The sequence below is a fragment of the Acinonyx jubatus genome, chromosome E4, assembly GCF_027475565.1.
Source record: "Acinonyx jubatus isolate Ajub_Pintada_27869175 chromosome E4, VMU_Ajub_asm_v1.0, whole genome shotgun sequence".
Taxonomy (NCBI): Eukaryota; Metazoa; Chordata; class Mammalia; order Carnivora; family Felidae; genus Acinonyx; species Acinonyx jubatus.
Window position 1 is genome coordinate 64,060,862 of NC_069395.1, and position 20,214 is coordinate 64,081,075.

General features: G+C 48.9%; 1 protein-coding gene across 5 annotated transcripts in view; it reads left to right on the plus strand.

Annotated features, from left to right (window-relative positions):
* The window catches only part of KIF26B (kinesin family member 26B), a 469,574-nt gene extending 454,826 nt beyond the window's left edge, over positions 1 to 14,748 (plus strand). For all 5 annotated transcript variants that reach the window (XM_053209472.1, XM_053209473.1, XM_053209474.1 and 2 more), the window contains one exon: positions 7,876 to 14,748. In XM_053209472.1, coding sequence (XP_053065447.1) covers positions 7,876 to 8,024 — 149 coding nt within the window. In that variant the 3' untranslated portion in view covers positions 8,025 to 14,748. The remainder of the gene's footprint in view (positions 1 to 7,875) is intronic.
* Positions 14,749 to 20,214: the final 5,466 nt, after the last annotated feature.

Below are 20,214 nucleotides of genomic sequence, written 5' to 3' on the forward strand. Positions count from 1 at the left end.
GTTTGAGGTGACACCTCATTGTGGCTTTGATTTGCATTTCTCTGATGATGAGTGATGTTGAACTACTCTTCATGTGTCTGTTGGCCATCTGGATGTCTTCTTTGGAAAAAATGTCTGCTCAGGTCCTCTGCCTGTTTTCTAATTGGATTCTTTGTAGGTTTGGGGGTTGAGTTGTCTAAGATTTTTTATATACTTTGGATATTAACTCCTTACCAGATACATCATTTGCAAATGTTTTCTACCACTCAGGAGGTTGCCTTTTTGTTTTGTTGATTGTTTGCTTCACTGTGCAAAAGCTTTTCATTTGGTGTAGCCCCGATAGTTCGTTTTTGCTTTTGTTTCTCTTCCCTGAGGAGACAGATCTAGAAAAATGTTGCTAAGGCCAATGTCCAAGAGATAACTGCCCATTTTCTTCTAGGAGTTTTATGGTTTCAGGTCTCATATTAAGGTCTTTCATCCATTTTGAGGTTATTTTGGTGTGTGGTGTGAGAAAGTGGTCCAGTTTCATTCTTTGCACGCAGCTGTCCAGTTTTCCCGATGCTATTTATTAAAGAGACTATGGTCTCGTTCACCAATGGTCTTTTCACCATTGTACAATCTCACCTCCCTTGATCAATTGGAATGTATAAGCATGGGTTTATTCCTCTGGCTCCCTATCTGTTCCCTTGGTCTTTTTGTTTCTTTGTGCCAGCATCACACTGTTTTGATTACCATAACTTTGTAGTATAGCTTAAAATCTGGGATTGTGATGCCTACAACTTTGTTCTTCTTCCTCAAGATTGCTTTGACTATTCAGGGTCCTTGGCAGTTCCATACAAATTTTAGCATGATTTGTTCTTTTTTTTTTTTTTTAATTAAAATTTTTTTTTAATTTTTTAATGTTTATTTACTTTTGAGAGAGAAAAAGAGAGAGAGATACAGACAGAGCACAAGCAGGGGAGGGGAGAGAGAGAGAGGGAGACATAGAATATGAAGCAAGCTCCAGGCTCTGAGCTGTCAGCACAGAGCCCAATGCAGGGCTCAGACTCATGAACCGCGAGATCATGACCTAAGCCAAAGTCAGACACTTAAACGACTGAGCCACCCAGATGCCCCTAACATGATTTGTTTTCATTCTGTGGAAATTGTGACTGGTATTTTGAAAGGGATTACATTCAACCTGCAGCTTGCTTTGGGTGGTATGAACATTTTAATGATATTAATCCTTCTAATCCATGAGCATGGTATATATTTCCATTTGTTTATGTCATCTTCAATTTCTTTCATCAGTTTTTTAATAGTTTTCAGAGTGCAGATATTCCACCTCCTTGGTTAAGTTTTTTTCCTAAGCATTTTATTATTTTTGGTGCAATTTTAAATTGTTTTCTTAAATTTTTTTTTTAACATTTATTTATTTTTGAGACAGAGAGAGCATGAACAGGGGAGGGTCAGAGGAAGAGGGAGACATAGAACCTGAAACAGGCTGCAGGCTCTGAGCTGTCAGCACAGAGCCCGACGCGGGGTTCGAACCCACAGACCGCGAGATCATGACCTGAGCCGAAGTCGGACACCCAACCGACTGAGCCACCCAGGCGCCCCTTAAATTGTTTTCTTAATTTCTCCTTTGGCCAGCTCATTATTCTTGTATAGAAATGCAACCGATTTCTGTATATTAATCTCATATCCTGCAACTTTCCTGAGTTAATTTATTACTCTTAATGGTTTCTTTGTGGAGTCTTCAGGGTTTTCGTTACAGAGTATGTCATCTGCACATAGTGACAGTTTTATTTCTTCCTTACCAATTTAGATGCCTTTTATTTCCTTTTATTGTCTGATTTCTATGGCTAGGACTTCCAGTACTAAGTTGAATAAAAATGAGTGGACATCTTTTTCTTATTCTTGATCTTAGAGGAAAAGCTGTCAGTTTTTCAACATTGAGTATGATGTTCGCTATGGGTTTGTCATATATGGCCTTTATTATGTTGATGTTGTTCCCTCTAAACTCAGTTTGAGAGTTTTTATCATGAACAGATGTTGTACTTTGTCAAATGCTCTCTCTGTGTCTATTGAGATGATCATATGGGTTTCATCCTTCAATGTATTAATGTGACGTATCACCTTAATTGATTTGTGGATATTGAACCGTCTTTGCATCTGTGGAATAAATTCCACTTATTCAAGGTGAATGATTCTCTTAATGTATTGTTGAATGTGGTTTGCTAATATTTTGTTGAGGATTTTTGTATCTATATTCATCAGGAATATTAGCCTATATTTTTTTTTAGTGTTTTTATATGACTATGGTATCAGGGTAATGCTGGCCCCTTAGAATTAATTTGGAAGCTTCCTTTTGGAGTAGTTTGAAGAGAATAGGTATTAACTCTTCTGTAAATGATGGGTAGAATTCACCTTGAATCCATCTGGTCCTGGGCTTTTGTTTGTTTGAAGTTTTTGATTACTGATTCAATTTTACTACTAGCCATCAGTTCAGACTCTCTGTCTCCTCTGGATTCAGTTTTGGAAGTTTGTATGTTCCTAGGAATTTATCCATTTCTTTAGGTTGTCCAATTTGTTGGCAAAGTTTCCATTGTAAAATGAAAAATCATTTCATTGTATTTTTCCTTGTATTCCTCTGTGTTTCTGTGGTGTTATTTGTTTTTCTCTTTCATTTCTGATTTTCTTTATTTGAGTCCTATTTTTTTTTCTTGATGAGTATACCTAAAAGTTTATCAATTTTGTTTTTCTTTTCAAAGAACCAACTCTTGGTTTCATTGATCTTTTCTATTTTTTAAGTCTCTATATCATTTATTCCTGCTTTGATCTTTATTATTTCCTTTCTTCTGCTAGCGTTGGGCTTTTTTCTTCTTTTTCTGCTTCCTTTAGGTATGAGGAGAGATTGTTTCAGATTTTTCTTGTTTCTTGAGGTAGGCCTGTATTCCTATAAAGTTCCCACTTAGGACTACTTTTGCTGTATCTCAATTTTGGATCATTGTGTTTTCATTTGCATTTGTCTCCATGTATTTTTTTTTTTTTTTTTTCGTTTCCACCTAGATTTCTTCACTGACACATTGGTTGTTTAGTAGTCTGTTGTTTAGCTTCCACATGATTGTGGTTGTCAGGTTTTTTCCTGTAATTGATTTCTGCTTTCATACCACTGTGGGTGGAAAGATATTTGATATGATTTCAGTCTTCTGAAATTTATTGAGACTTGTTTTGTGTCTTGACATGTGATCTTTCCTGGAGAATATTCCATGTGCATCTGAAAAGAATGTGTATTCTGTAGTTTGGGGATGGATTGTTCCTGTATGTATCTGCTAAGTCCATCGGGTCTAATATGTCATTCAAAGTCATTGTTTCCTTGCTGATTTTCTGCTTGGATGATTGATTGATGTCAGTGGTGTGTTAAAGTCCCCTACTATTGTTGTGTGACTGTCAATTTCTTCCTTTATGTCTGTTAATATTTGCTTTATGTACGTAGGTGCTCCACTGTTGGGTGCATAGATATTTACATTTGTTGTACCCCCTTATTGTATTAATTTCTTTGTCTTTATGTAATTCCCTTATTTGTCTCTTCTTACAGTCTTTGTTTCAAAGTCGGTTTTGTTTGCTAAAAGTGTTGCTAAACCTGACTTTTATTTATTTATTTATCCGCTTCTATTTGCATGGAATATCTTTTTCCATCCCCTCACTTTCAGTCTGTGTGTGTCTTTAGGTATGAAGTGAGTCTCTCGTAGGCAGCATATAGATTGGTCTTGGTTTTTTATGTTTTGTCACCCGATGTATTTTGACTGGAGCATTGAGACCATTTACACTGAAAGTAATTATCAATAGATGTGGACTTACTGCCATTTTATCAATTGCTCTCTGGTTGTTTTTGTAGTTCATCTTTGCTCTTCTTTTGTTTTCTTTCCTTGTGATTGATGACTTCCTTTAGTGTTATGCTTGGTTTTCTTTTTATTTTTTTGTACCTCTTGTAGCTTTTTGGTTTGTGGTTCCTATTTAGCATCCTAGATATACAGCCGTCCATATTAAATTGAAGGTCATTGAACACAGTCTAAAAGAACTTCATTTTTGCTTCCCCCCTCCACATTTTATATACGTGTTATCATATTTTACATCTTTTTGTGAGTCCCTATAACTAATTTTTTATTTTTTAAAACATTTTTTAAATGTTTGTTTATTTTTGAGAGACGGAGAGACAGAGCACGAGCAGGGGAGGGGCAGAGAGAGAGGGAGACACAGAATTCTGGGCAGGCTCCTGGCTCTGAGCTGTCAGCACAGAGCCCGACGTGGGGCTTGAACTCATGAACCGCCAGATCATGAACGGCGAGATCATGACCTGAGCTGAATTCGGACACTTAACTGACTGAGCCACAAGGCGCCCCCTAGTTTTTTAGGTATAATTGGTTTTATTACTTTTTTCTTTCAACCTTCATGCTAGCTTTTGTAAGTGATTGCTCTGTATGTTTGCTTTACCCGTGAATTATTTTCCTTGCATAATTTTCTTCTAATTAAGGCATTTTCTTTCCTACTTCAGTCTCTTTAAACATTTTTTTATGAGGCTCTTTTAGTGGTGATGAACTCCTTTAACTTTTGTTTGGGAAATTATCTCCCCTTCAATTCTGAATGATAATCTTGCCAGCTGGATTATTCTTGGTATTAGGGTTTTTTTCTTTCAGCACTTTATATTTATCATGACTCTCCCTTCTGGCCTGCCAAGTTTCTGCTAAACAAGCAGCTGATATTCTTATGAGGTTTCCCTTGTATGTAACTGGTTGCTTCTCTCTTGCCGCTTTAAAAATTCTCTTTATATTTAATCCTTGACATTTTAATTATTATATGTCTTGAAGTGGACCTTCTTGAGTTCACCTTGTTTGAAACACTGTGCTTTCTTCCCCACGTTGGGAAGTTTTCCACTATTATTTCTTCAAATAAGTTTTCTGCCCCTTTCTCTTTCTCTTCTCCTTCTGGGGCCCCAATAATGTGAATGTTAGTACATTTGACGTTGTCCCAGAGGGCCCTTAATATATCTCATTGTCTATTATTATTTTTACTTTTTGTTATTCAGCTGAATACTTTTCATTACCATTTGCCAGATCACTTATCCATTTTCTGCCTCCTCTAATCTGCTGTTGATTCCCTCTTATCTATTTTTCATTTCAGTTATGTATTCTTCAACTCTGGTTCTTATTTATGTTTTTGATCTCTTTGTTTAAGTTCTCACTGAGCTCATCCACTTCTCTCTCCAGTCAGGTTCAGGTGAGCATTCTTACGACCATTTCTTTGAACTCTTCATCGGGTAGATTGCTTATCTCCATTTCCTTTAGTTCTTTTTCGGAGCTTTTGTCTTGTTCTTTCAGTTGGAGTATATTCCTCTGTCTCCTCATTTTGTTTGACTGTCTGTGTCTCTATGTGTTTATGTCTTCTCATGAACTTGAAGGAGTGACCTTGTGTAGGAATGTCCCCTGTGTTTTGACTGTCTGTGCCTGGCATCCTTGGCTGGCTGGCTATAGCTGCAGCTGGTACAGGCTAGGGAATGGGGCAGTCTGCGCTGAGACTTCCCTGGTGGGACGGCTGGGGCTGAAGTGGTGCAGGCCTGGGGTGTTCCATGGTGCCTTGAACCTGTGTCACCTTGGCAAGATGGCTGGAGCTTTGCGAGCGCCGTCCAGGACCATCAGGTGTGTGCCACACTGGGACCACGTTGGTGGGACTGCTAGGGCCAGTGGGGGCTGAGGGTCTGGGGTTTGCTGTAGCAGCAGGCCAGCTAGGTGTCTCAGCCCTGCTCCTGTCTGCACTATCAAGGTGAAGGGGGAATGGAAACCATGGCCCTAGCCTGTGCTGTCATCCTGGTGAGAGTTCCAGCAGCTTCCTTGCTATTTGGCAGAGTTCTAGGGCCGGTACCTGTATACTCTTATCGCTTTCTAAAACTGTGGCTTTTGGGGGGCTCCTGGGTGACTCAGTTGGTTGAGCACCTGACTCCGGCTCAGGTCATGATCTCACAGTTCGTGGGTTCAAGCCCCACGTCGGGCTCTGTGCTGACAACTCGGAGCCTGGACCCTGCTTTGGATTCTGTGTCTCCCTCTCTCTGCCCCTCCCTGGCTCACACTCTGTCTCTCTCCCTCAAAAATAAATAAACATTAAAACGTTAAAAAAAAAAAAAAACACGTGGCTTTTTTTTCTGTGCCACAGAGCATCTGGAGCCAGAGTGGGCTGAGGGCCCAGGGCTCACTGACTGGCAGGCTGGCTACGGCACCTGGACCGAGCTCCCTTCTGTGCTGTAAAGGCAGAGGGTGAATGTAAACTATGACGCTCCCCAGCCCCTCCGGCTTGGAGAGAGTTCTAGCAAAGCCTCTCACTATTTGGCACAGGGCTGGTTCCTTTCTGTTCTAGTTGCCCTTTTAAACCATGGCTTTTTTTTCCCCTGTGCCCCAGGGCTGACGAATCTGCTCCTGGCCCCTCAGTTCTATCCCTCCCAGCAGCTGACGGCACCCCGGGCAGGAAGCAGTGTTGGGGGTGGGTCTCCCTTCATTGCCATGTCTCCATCCCTCTCCTGGTTCTCTGTGTGGTCCCTCCATCCTTTGTCGTGCAGGCAGCCTTCAAGCAGCCCTCAGTTCTTCATCAGGAAGATTTGCTCAGCAGGGAGGCACACATTTAATGTGTCAAGGAGGGGGAGGTGAGTTCAGGGTTCTCCTCCGTCGCCATCTTGGGCCTTCCCTCTGTGTTTAATTTTGTATTATTTTTCTCATCCCTCTGCTTTTTAAACTTTAGACACTCGGGAGCCCTCGGTCTCATCCCTGGCTCCAGCCCTGAGGGTCTGTGACCCTGAGCAAATCACCTCCCTTGCCAAGGTCTCAGTTGACGCACCTGTAACAAGAGGCAGCCCTCTTGAGAACCCCGTGCATTTCCCCGGCGCTCGTGTCACAGTTCTGGGGCCGTGTTCACTTTCAACCTCTCATTTTTATTGTGCTCTCCATGGCAACTCGAGTTTGGTAAAGGGGGCAGAGGAGCGGCTGTGACTCTCATTTTGCTTTTAAGGCACCTGAGCTGGTGGAGGGTAGCCATGGCTGACCCAGAGTGCAATGCAAGTGTCCACCTCAGATTCCAGGGCCATCCCCCCACCCTGGCTGCTGTCCATGCTGGGCCCCCTGCGGCTGCCCTGAAGCCAGCGCCAGGCAGCCCAACCCCCCGCCCCCACCTGCCCAGTCACCGCTGGACAGAGCAGGGGCCCGGGGACAGGAGGGAATGGCCCCAGATAACTGCTCTTTAGGGACTGAAGGAAGCAGACTGTTCGCTCTGTGCAGGCCCGAACCTGGGGGACGGCATCTGGGTCCTAAATCTCAGCTCGTGTGCCCAGTGCAAGGGATCCTAATTATCATAGATGTTGGCGTCGTCATTTCCTGAACCACCAGTGAGTGTGTGAAAGCAGGAGGTGCCAGGAGACGGGGTCGGGTTACTCCACCTGCTCAGAGAGGCAGTTGTGTGCAGCTGTGAGAAGAAATACGCAGGGAAGAACGACCACGATGTACGTAGACAAAGGGATGAGTGTCACTCAGGTGAGGAGACCCCCAGAAAGGAGGGGATTCTCTGCACCCCGGCTTGGAGATTTATTTTATCACTAATAAAGAATAATGGCTCTGTCGAGGCCCACAGCCTGTGCTGGAGGCGGATGGGGGTGAGCTGAGCTGGAGCGTCGCCTGATCCCTCAGTAGAGTCTCCGTAAAATGAGAGGTGTCTGAAATCACCGTGAGAGCGGAGGGCCCCGGTGTAAATGCAGGTGGCGGGCAGGGTCCCGTCCCAGCCCGGGGAGGCGGCGAAGCGGGCAGGGGGACACGGGGGCGGCAGGTGGTGAGCGGGAGGTGCCCTCCGCGTCTCCACCAGCCTTCTCCTCCTTTGCAGTTGACCTGGAGCAGGTCTGGGAGCTGGATTCCCTGGAGTACCTCGAGGCGCTGGAGTGCGTGACAGAGCGCCTGGAGAGCCGTGTCAACTTCTGCAAGGCCCACCTCATGATGGTCACCTGCTTCGACATCACCTCCCGGCGCCGGTGAGGCGCCGGCCTGGCCTGCCAGCCCCTGGCCCCCCGGGACCCCACAGCCAGCCCCTCGCCTGGCCCTTGGTGCCGGCGGCTGGGACACAGCAGAAGGAGGATGAAGGTTGGTGCAAGTCTGGAGTGAGCGCTGAGCGGGAGGCAGTTTTCTGGTGTTTTCTGTAGGAAAGGTGCGAACACCGCGCGTGTGGGAGGAGGAAACGATGGAAAGCCCAAGGACGTGGAAGCCCCGTGAGACTGAAAAAAGCACTTTGAGGAACTTTCGAGAACTTGTTTATACAGGGGTCCTGCTGGCAAGAGACCTCTCTCTTCTCTGGCTTTGTGGGAAGGGGCGAGGGTGCGCACAGGATCGCTGTCGGGAGCAAGACCGGAACAGCGGATTCCCCAGAGCGACTGATTAAGTGCCTTGCAAATCTTTATTATCCAAACCTTTCTGTTCATACTTTCTCGTGTCCAGACGGTGCTGGTCCAGACGGAAACAACCGCAAAACAAAACAAGCCCCATGCGTTTTTTGAAATGTATTTGCAGCTCGTTTTCTCTTGGTGTTTGATCCGATTTCTGACTTGCTGTTTCTACGTAAGTAGTGTTTGTAGATCTGTTCCCTAATCGGTATTGCTTATGAATAAATGTTAACTGTCCTTTACGGTTCTTCCGCTAAGGCCACTTGCACAGAGCATAGGGGCTGCCCGGGCACAAGCCAGTGTGTCTCCAGAGAAGGTCGGAACAGCAGGTGACGCTCGATGCCACCCTGCAGCAGGGGGCAGGGGCAGCGGGCAGACTCGTGGGGCAGGTGCACGTGGGCTCGAGAGAACGGGAGAGGCGACGGGGGCCGCGTTTTGAAGGGAAAAGAAGCCTGTGTGACCCGGGCCTTACGTGCCCTTGGAGAGGGATGTTTGTTGCTGACGACCCATCTTCACCTTCCTGATGCGTGTGCTCGTTCCTTGCCCACAAACCCGGGGTTTTTCATGGCCCTCAAAACATTCTCCATGGTCGTCTTGATTCCAAAGACTGGATTGAGAGCTTGAACCGACTCAAGAGAGCCATACTTTTTGTTCTTCAGTCTTGTGAGTTTGTTAGAAGCAGGGGATCTTCCCCAGTTGAGAGAATGTACTCAGAGACTCAACAGTATGGGTTCAGAATAACAAAGGAGGTTGGGATCACACCACAGCTCTGTTGTCCAGGGTGCTGCTTCAGTGCAAACGGTCCCCAGTCTCCCATGTCCCGAGGCCTCCATCCCTAGAAAGGACAGGCTCGTCCCCTGGGGCCTGGCACCGGAAGGCGGAGAGGTTTCCTGTGGTGAACCACACCCCCCTGGAGAGCCAGGGCCCGGGGCTTTTGTCCAGGTCTTAGGTCCCAGCGACGTAGGACCTAAGCCTCAGATTGAGATGTTTATTCTACCACGACCCCCCCCTTAGGGATTCTCATACCCACTTTAGTGATGGAACCCCAAGGCACCGAGTGGTCAGCGGATTATCTGAGACCAGCTGTGGAGGAGCAGCGGCCTCCTCTTACCTCCCAGGTCAGGGCCCTCGCCTGCTCATGGTTAAGAGGGCTCAGCCTCTCAGAGAATACTACTCACGTTTGCCCTCAAATGCAACATAGCATCAGGAGCCTATTTCTAAGCTAGACAACCCCTGCTACCCGGCACCTCAGCCCCAGCTGCCCCCCAAGGAAATAGACCTGTGCGCGTCTGTGCCGGCAAAACTCAGCCGAACTCGGTACGTAGGAACCGAGGTCTCGTGAGCCCGGCTACCTGACCCTTTACTGGCCAGGACAGGCACAGATGGTGCTGGCGGCTCGAGTGTTTGGAAGTCAGCCCCCTAGACTGGAAGCCAGCCTCATGGATGACAAGTCGAGCTCCACATTGTCAGAGCCTGCTCCTACACGGAGGGACACACAGGATACGGTCTCATCGGAGAGCCTGATGGGCAGAAACATGGTGGAAGTGGTCAGGAATGGACCGATCTCCCTAGTTTAACAAGTCTGTCTGTCACCTGGGGAAGCAGGGCCTCCCCACCCCACTCCTCAGCCTTAACCCCAGCCTACGGGGCAGTGCAAGGCTCTGGCCACGCCTCTGGTCTCACAGCACCTGTACGAACAGACTTGTTCAATGGCAACGTTGTGGAAGCTTCTGGATCTTGGCCAAGGGATGCCCATCTTCTGAGCCTTGAGTTTGCATCCCCTTGGGTTTCTGCTCTGAAATATACTGCTTCATGCAAAGCCTTTAATTGGGGAGTTGTCAAAGGTGAGTATTCTGGTCTTCATTGGAAACAAATCACTTGACGAGCACCCCACATACTCAGCATTTTCCCCGGTGCGTCACCCCCAGCTTCCAGGTCACCACACTGCGCAGGCTTCCCCAGGCAAGGGGGTGCGGATGCTTTCCCTGGAGTGAGGCCAAGTGGAAACATCTACAGAAACTTAAAATCTCAATTAGTGGAACCTTTCCTCCTACCGAAGCCTGCTTTCGTACATTGGTAGCAACTCCACAAGAGAGCAAAAGCATTGAGTGAAACCAAGAGCTATCTTACTGAGTCCAGTTGGCTTCCCCAGGATGCCACGGCATGGAACGTCTCACGGGATGTCGTCAGCCAGGCTGAGGACTACAACTTTGTGTGGAGGTTGTCCATTCTGGCTTTTTCTTTTCTTTCTCTTTCATTCTTTTAAACCTACGTAAGCTGCAAACATCTTCATGTACCTAGTATTGATTAATTATGTGAAGACGTCATGAATTTCATGCTGTCACGTGCTGGTTCCAGGTTCTACCTGTGAGTTGACTATAGAGGATGCTGTTCGGGCACAAAAGAAAGCAGGTGTGAGCAACTATCCCACTAATTGAAGAATGCCTTGTTGAATGACCAGATAAGTGGTTCCACATTTTGGTCTTGGTGACAGATAACCCAAGAAGGCAAGGAGAATGGCACAGAACTCCCATTATCCACACATAGAAGGACCGGAAACTTCTTATTTGAAATTAATGTTTCGATGCATAAAGCCTTAATTCCTCGTCTGAAATCTGCCCTCCACCCTCCAAATAGTTTAGCGTGAGGTGTAGCATTAAGCAGAACAAAACGCAGACAGACAAAGACAAAAGGGAAGTAGTGATATTGTTTCCCGCGGAGTAAATCCATCTTGCTTTTCATGATGCTGCTTTGTGCTGTGACAGAGTGACAGTTGGCTTTATCCCAGGCTTCTGGTCCCCACCTGAGAGCTGCAACCTTTGATCTTCTTGCCCTTGAATTCCTCCCTCCACCACGGAGAAGCTGTTGCTAACTTTCATCTCTTCCAGATTCGAAATCAGAACACCGCGTTCGTTGTTTTATCTTGTGTTGCTATTCTGAACCGGAGGAAGTTGGTGCAGATGCGGGGGGGGGGGAAGGGTCATACAAGGGACCCTGAGCTGGGGGGGTGGGGAAGGGGGAGAAGATGGCAGCCCAGCGCAGGGAACCCCGCAGGCAAGAATCTGGCCAGTCGTCAGAAATTAGTCTTGAGCTTGAAGTCTGTGCTCCTGGAAGATGGCAGTGGCTTCACCGTGGCCACAAATACCATCCGGGAAGGTGGTTCCAAAGGTCCGACACACGCACTCACATCTTGTGCCTGTTCTTAGATTTCTGTTCGTGAAGGGCAAGGGGCCCTTCTTCTCTGGGCTTCAGATTCTAAAGCTGATGGTGAATTTGGATTAATCCGTAACCCTTAAGTGTCACCGTGTGAAAGCAGTTCACTGACCTGGGCTTCGTGGGACCGAGAGCCAGGCTTCCAAGAGCCGACCGACTGTGGCCGACTGTGCAGACACAGTGGCCAGTCTCATTAGCCACGGCTGATGCGCAGTTGAGGCACCCCAAAAGCTATGCAGTGAATGTTTTAAAGTTCCTTATTCCCAAAAGGATTTCAGGCTACAAAAGAAATTACTAAAGATGAGTCCATGTCACAATTGAAACCGGAAGAAATCAAGAAGAATGTACTCATTTTTCTTTCCTTCTGGAATATTCACGCACTCTGAGCATATCCTAAAGGATTTCCTCACTTTTAAAGGCAACATCTTTTCAACCCTGAAACCATGTCAAGTAAGAAAGAGGTTGAAAGTCTTGTCACAACTAGTTGATGCTAAATAAACTGCCCGGTCCCGCCGTCCCCGGGGTCTCCCTGCCACTGCCTGGCGTCCCGCGACGGAGGGACGCTCCTCACCACTGCCACATGAGAGACCTGGCTGCACCGAGAAAGCCCAGCACAGCCCAGCACTGTCTGTCCCACATGAAACAAAGCCAGATGCCCAGTTTCACAGACACTGCCAACAAATGGTCTAAAGGGGTTTTGGAGTTGGGGGGTGGGAGGTGGTCAAGAAACAGGCGGTAGAAAAACTATGTTTCTCTGGACTATAATATCTCTTTCCCCCTCCTTCAGCAGATATCCATCAACATTTGTGGGTAAGAACTCACAAATTTGTGCCACTTAGCAATTTTCCCGACAAAAATACATATATATATTTTTTAAATTACAAACTGTTCATTTCCAGATAAAAGCCCAATTCCAACCCAGGAGAAGCCTGTGTAGCTCAAGCCCTTCTTGTCAAAAAAGTTTTTTGCCCATTCATAGAAGCTAGTTTATTCATTCCTGAACAAACACATTCTGCTTTTGGGTGGCCCTCCTCAGAACCGGAAATGATGTCATAATATCGGACCCAGAATGGCGCTTGAGGCGGTAGAGAGCCTTCAGTGCACCCAGTGAACACTCTCCAGACGGACTTGTGCCCGTGCGTGGACTTGTGCCCGTGAGTGCGTGGCCCTCACCCATCTGCTTCACACAGACACAGCTAAGAGGGCTCATGGCTTCATTCCCCCCACGGCTAACCAACAGCCCACGGTCATGCTCAACCTAGGAGGAAGTTTAATTTCTTTGCAAACTCAGGATATTGTTTTATAGCATCACTTGTGTTTTATCCTTTACTTATACATCACACTTGGAAACGCTATCCAAGTGCTATGCGTTAAAGTGTGAGTTGGGGGCATTGGCTGTTCTTTCCCCTCCCTCTAGTGAGGTCTGCTGATGGCGACAAGGGCCCCGGGGAGGAAAGATAGATAAATCTGGAGAGCAGGGATTAGGGTCCAATCCTCAAAGTACAGGGCTAAGTTCAAAACCTAAGCTGTTTCTATAGCGAATAGCTGAGGGGGGGAAAGGTCCCTTCAGTTTGAATTTGATGATAATGGGCTTGGAAATTGGCCTCCACAGGCCTGGACGGAATACCTGAGAATTCTGAGGAAAGTGTGGACGGTAGTAGGTTGTCGCTGTCCCCAGAGAGCCCCACCTACCCGTCAGGCGCTACGGAAGGGGGTTTGGGAAAGCGACCAGATCTCCTTCCCCTGGATGTGGATAGTACCTGTTTTTCCTGGAGAAACCAAAGCACTTTACTGAGTCTTACAGCCCGTAATACTTAAGGCATCTTGTCCCCTCCCTGGGTCCCTGAGAGGCAGAGAGGGGCTGGGGTCAGTAGTCTCATTTGAGAGGCAGCTATACCTAGGAGAAAAGCCGTGAGCCAGGAGTAAGGAAGCCGGGGTCCAGGCCCCGTTCCCTCCCTCGCTATGCAACCTTGGGCCAGTGGCTCCACTTTGCCGGGCCTCGGGCTCCCCAGCGGGAGATCGGGGGTCACCATAGCTGCCCTTCTGGGAGAGTGTGGAGAGAAAATGGTATCATCGATGGGAAGTGCTTTGAAGAAATTCAAGCTCTGTGTTAGGAGCTGGGGATAATCATTTATACACGAGGAAACTGAAGTCAAGAGTCCGTGAGCGGCCCAAGTCCACAGAGTAGTTTTATAGCGGAACGTGACTTGAGTCCGGCATCTTGGGCTCTTCCTGTGAGGTGTGTGAATATGTGAACGTCCGTCATGCCTCCATGCTGGCGCTCATGTGTGCACGGGGCGTAGATGGGGGCATGTGTACAGGAAGGGATGTGACGCGATGGAATAGCATAGGACTGAAAACCGGAGTTCTGAGGCCGGTTTTGTCGAAAGTCCTATGGCCTCGGCCACACTCCCTAACTCTGTTTTCTAATCTGTAACACGAGGACATTGTGCTAAACGATTGTTGTGGTTCCTGCCGCTCTCGTCATGTATGTATGTATATAGAGATATGCTTATCTGTAGAAATGGGCCGGTTTGGAAATTGGAGACAAGGCCTGCCAAGTCATTTATTGTATCAGAAACAGCCAGTTCTCGGACACGTCCACCAAATCTTGTTTCCAAATTCGATGGTAGTATTTAACGTCGTCGTTTTAAATTCACTGTTTGGATAAAAGATTGGTGCCGTTTGAAAAAATCAAGTTCTTCAGCTTACGAGTGTGTGCCGTTAAAACTTTTTAATAAAGGTCACTTGTTAAAGTCTGAAATTCACCGATTCTGTACTTGCGCAGGTCCCAGCAACCTATTTGCAGACAGGCTGGGTTTTGTGTATGGGCCCTCACGTAGCTATATACAAGTTAGCTGCTGGCTTGAGCATGATGAATATGAGCAGTCTACCCGGAGACCAGTTTGGAAAAGGAGGTTCTAGTTCTCAAAAACTGATGACACGAATCCATGAAGCCATTTGTGTGCCATTTGCAATGTGAAGATAGTGTTTGCCGGCTATGATCTCGGACCTTTTGTGGCATATGAGGTGTAAAATGTTGTCAAAAAAAGAATCTGGTGTTTAAAAAGAATCAAACTACAGTGGCATTAAATGTTCACTTCTCTTCTCCTCAGAGTCCTGGATGCCTCTCTATCCAATGTATCCTGTTCAGAGGGGAAAACAGTTCAGGGTCTGGGAGGAGGGTTCTGCACACTAGAGCAACCCCTTGGCTGGGGGTTTTCTCCCGGTCCCCTAGGGAGCTCCCGGGATGGGGCCTGCCTTATTCCGCTGTGGGGCTGGCCTCCAAGTTCAGATGCTCGGCCGGGGCCAGGTGCACGTGGGGGCTGAGTCACAGGGCTCCCCCCACCCCCTCACTGTTCGGCCTCCCTGAGGGTCAGCCGCCGGGCTGGGGTCACACGTGTGAGTGTGGAGAGGCGTGGTCTTGATGTGGTATTTTCGTTGGCACGGTGCCTCTCTGCGGCCCGGTGTCGGAGGCTTGCACAGGGTAGAGACGCTGTCAGTCCGGCCTGGGCTGGACACACAACCCCTTGTCACAACCGTGCTGGTGTGAGCTGCAACCGGGTGCACTCAGGTAAGAAAGCAAAACGAGATCAGAGCCTGAGAAAAGGTCTCCGAGAGTACCCCTCCCCGGCAAGGACAGTCTCGTCCCGTCCCGACCCCTGAGGAGCAGCGAGGCACTTGCCAAGATGTTGGTACCACATCCGTGCACACGTCCGCGTGCTCCCCCCCCCCCCCCCCCCCCCCCCCCCGCGAGAGAGGGCAGCCGGCCACTCAGAGCAAACACACGCGGCCCTGCTCTGACTCCAGGTCTCCTACCCGGCAGTGTGGGCCTGGCACCCCCACCTCCCAGGCTCCCCGCCATTCTCCCCGAATCACGCACCAGACCTTCCTGGGCCCCCTTTGGGCCACTCCAGGCAGAAGCCATAAGTTCTTGAGAAGCTGTAAGCCATAAGCCATAAGGGTTTTCTAGAAATGATGCCTTCAATAGAAGGACAGTGGAGGCGTTGCCTGACCCTGAGCACCGCCCCACCCCTCCCCGAGAGAAGAGAGCATCCAGAACTGGTTCCAACCCCCTCACTCCTAACTTTGGGAAGAAATGGTCCAAATGTATGATCTTACTGTATTTGTCTCTAAACCCATTAAACTCTCAAAATTGTTCCTAGTGTTACTCTTATTCTTTTTCCCTTTTGATCCTGCGTTTTCATCTCAGAACTTGAACACTCTGTCCACCATGGCACCCTCTTCCAGATGCCCCTGGACACTGGAAGGCCATAGAAATGGAGCAAGGCAACACCATTTATGGCAATAGGAGATTGGGCCGTCCTTGCACCTGCATGGAGAACAGGGTCTCTGTGTCTGACGCTTCCACTTGCTCTTCCAGGTGGAAGGCTTAGTTTGTAGAAAACTCTTATATACAGCACTTGGAGTGTAAATGCTTTGGCCTGTCAGCAGCTGGTGTGTTCCCAGCACCCATGGGAGCCTCTCGTTCTTCTATATCTTCATCTAGAACAGAGTCTGAGATATAGTGGGTACTCAAGCAATATTAATTGGATGGATGGATGGATGGATGGATGGAAGGAAGGAAAGGGAAGGAAGGATGGATGGAAGGTTGGAAGGACAGATGGATGGATGGATGGATGGCTAAATGGGTGGATGGATGGATAAATGGGTGGGTGGATGGTTGGATGAATGGATGGATGGATGGACGGGTGGGCGGGTGGATAGATGGATGACCTTTGGGAGAAGAAGACAGAACAGAAAACACCTGGGCAGAAGTCTGCTGAGATTTCCAACACCCTTAACAAAAGGACCCGAGGTCTGCATTTGCAAATGCCCAGTTGGGATTAAGTCCCCAATTCACAGTGCAGTAGAAGCACCAGGCCCAACACTGGGTCAAACCCATGCCCTTGGTTCAATACGTACATAGCCTTGACCTCCCAACCACTTACCAGCCTTGGCTTCTGGCCTCCTGAAGCCTTTCTCTCCAAGACTGCTCAAGCACTTGGATCCCCGCTGAACATTCATAAAGCAATCACTGAACAAACCCTTATTGGGCACTTGCTCTGTCCCTGCTTTGACACTGCTGGCTGCTGATGAATTAAACACACTCCGGGCTTCAAGAACTCGGTCGGTTAAGCTGACAAGATTGGCTGGCAAACGGAAACCCATTACAAACAGACAGTCCCCCTCAATGCAGGGTGAAGGCTTCCCCCACCAACCCCAACACATACCCCCTTTCCTCTGTTAGGCCCTTAGCCAGGCCTCACAGGCAGAAGAATCTTAGGCCCTGGGGTTGGGAGGGCAAGGAGAGGGGGAGTGAGGGCGAGGGAACGAGTGCAGATCAGCTGCAGGTCAATGCATCTCTGCTCTGGAAGTTCTCTCTCCATGGTGCCCCCAGGCAGGCCCCCGGCCCTGGGGCCCTCTGCTGGGACAGAGGAGAGGCCCCAGACTGAGCGTGTCCCATGCCTTCCCCAACCCCCCCTCCCTCCCCCCCCCCCCCCCCCCCCGCCAGATCTCCCAGCCACTGCTTGGGAGCCTCCCCCTGCGTTTGCCAAGAGTTCAAGAAGGATGTAGAAGGCGGAAGGGCTTAGAGGATGAGGCATGGCTGTCCCCCAGGGCCACCAGGCTTCTCCAGCAGAGGAAGTGACCCGGAGGCCACCCTAGGAAACTGCTTCGGTGCTCAGCGTCCACCTGCACGCTGGGTAAACACTGTGCTGTTGGGTTTTCATTCCCAAATCATCGAGGTGCCCTCCATCAGCCCATCCTTTGTGCCTCCTTCCCTCCCTGGAGGTCTTAGCTCCAGAGGTGTGTGTATACCTTGAGTGTGCTCAGAAGAAAAACTCAAAGTAAAGGCCACAGAAATCCACGAAGCAGCAGGGCCCCCGAGAGGAAGGCCTTTCGCTCTTTAACTGGACTTTTGAAAAGCTGGCAATAGAAAATAAAAATGGCCTTTAATCTCACTCCGGAGAGAACTGTTGTCATTATTTTATAAACACACACAGACACCAACCCTTTCGGAATCTGCTTTCTTCCCCCCTTAACAATCCTACTGCGCACATTTACTCCCGGTCAGTTCATGTGCTCCTGCAATTGGCTTTTAAAAGCTGCAGAATATTCCGTTGGGTAGACAGACCATCATTTCGCTACAATTCCCTGCTGTTAGACCTTAAAACTGTTTCTACTTTTTAGCTATAATAAATTACACTATAACACACATGTTGAACAGAAATCTCTTCTGCACTCTCTGACAAGTCCCTTAGGATAAACTCCTAGAAGAGAAATAGCTGTACCAAGAGGGATAAAACAGCATAAAGCATTTTATACACTGAGAGCGGCGTGTTTTGAATTGTCCACCCCGAGCGATGCTTGGAAGCTGTGATGGGCGATGGTCCCATCACAGTCACCTCTTCCTCTCTGAAAACTTCCACTTCACTGATTCTGCTATGTGTACACTCCACAGGTATGTGCCACGGTTCCAAAGTGGTTCCAAGTTCTCGGTATACATGTACAGAATGTGTGTGTCTGTCCCCAAACAACAGGCTTGTGGAGGTGTAGGGCAGGCAAAATGTTACCTCTGTCCAACTAGGGTCATGGCTGAGCCTGGGAATTTAATTGACCTAAGACGGATAAACGGGGTAAAAGCATACACACTTCAGTATAAGTTTGACATGACACTGAGCTTTCGTACGGAAATGAAAACCCAAAGGAGTGGCAAAATCAAAATGCTTTTTTGTTTTAAATAGTTTATTTATTGAGAGAGAGAGAGAGAGAGAGAGAGAGAGAGAGAGGCACAGAGAGAAACAAACAGAATCCCAAGCAGACTCCGCACTGTCAGTGCAGAGCCCGGACTCACGAACCACGAGATCATGACCTGAGCTGAAATCAAAGAGTCAGACGCTCAACCGTCTGAGCCACGCAGGCGCCCCTCGAAATGCTTTCCTGCTAGATTGAACCAAGAGAGGCAGTTGTGGAAACAAATACACAGAGACACTGAGGAAGAGGAGTTTTTTTTTTCTCAGATCTGCTTGCTGGTTCCTCTCAGCCTCCACTCCCCCTGCCCTCACTTGATGATGAGAATTCTTTTCTCCGGGTTCTGGAAGGGCATCTTTCACAGGGGAGACTCACCTCCTGTTTTCAGGAAGAAAAGGAGAGATGAGAGCACGTTTCTTGCATTTGCTGTGTTTCAAGCACAGCATTTTCAAGCTCAAAATAGTCCTTACAGTCTGGTGGCATGTTGGGGGCGGGGCAGCTCTTCCCAGGGCAGAAAGAAGCCCTTCCTGCGTCCCCTGGTGTCTAAGCACGGGGCCGGCACAAAATAAGTGTTACGATACAGAGGGTGTGGGTAATCACTCTCAGAAAGGGAGTTTTAGGCACATGAAAAATATGCTTGTTCCGGGAAAGCTTCCCTCAGGATTCTGACATGCGTCTCAACTCCCGGCCAAGGAGTCGGGAAGGCTGGGTGCTAATTGCAGAACTGCATCTGGCCCTTGACTTTGAGGGAGATGCCGAGGGTAGGAGCCGCATCTGTCTGCCCAGGTCCCCTGGGCTTGTGCTGAGGTTGAACAAACACACCGTGCGAAGGGTGTCAGATTCCGCTAAGTGCTCAGCGGATAGGAGGTAGCAGACCGACACATGTTGGTTGCTCCACAGACCACGTGCTGCCGGACGCCTTGGGCCACTTTCCTCATCCAGCGCTTGTCCGTTCATTGCAAACGTCCGTGGCCCCCATCTGTCAGAGGTAGACAGGGCTGTATGGTCCCCTCTCCCTAAACCTCACTCCCAGGGGTATGGTTAATGAAGACACCGCAGGTGGGTCGCTGCCACACGTCTGTGGTTGTGAGTCAAGGAGCCCACAGTGGCACCGCCGACCCTGCCCTTGGGCACCCTGAGGACACCCTAGCAGGAAAGGCTCACGCAGGCCAGTCCTGGTGGCCCGGGTGGCCAGTCCTTCATTCGGCAGAGGGCACAGCGCAGTGCTAGACCCAGAGCCTCGCTCGGGAGGGGACATGCTGGGTCCCACACCCTCACCCAAGCGAGGAGGGTGGAGCGCGTAGTTTTCGGGGCCGCCACGGATCTTCAGTGCCTCCTAGTTTTCCAAAAAATATATAGTTTCTAAGACGTTAATTCACGAGCCTCCTGGTTCGATTTCGGTAATGAGATTGAACGCGCTTATGGAAGGGACGCCCGGAGGGTGATTCCCGGTCAGAGTCCTTCACGGGCTAACCGAGCAGGCCCCGCCGCAGGCTCCAGACGGTCACTCCGAAGCCACCACCTACCGACTCGGGACGCGAACGTTAGCGTGCACACGCACGCACACACGCACGCGCACACACACGCAAGCGCACGCATGCCCCCGGGCGCACACGCACACGCGCACGCACGCGCACACCACCGCCGCGCTGACTGAGCCGAGAGGACGTCCGTCCGTCCACGTAACGCCGCAGGCCTCGCTCTGCAGCTGCCGCGGGGCAGGGGCCCCGGACCACACGGCACACGCTGTCCGGGGCGTAAGGCGGCGCAGCTGGGGGGTCGCCGTCCCTCCCACCCCGCGGCCACCACGTCCCCCTCCCCCT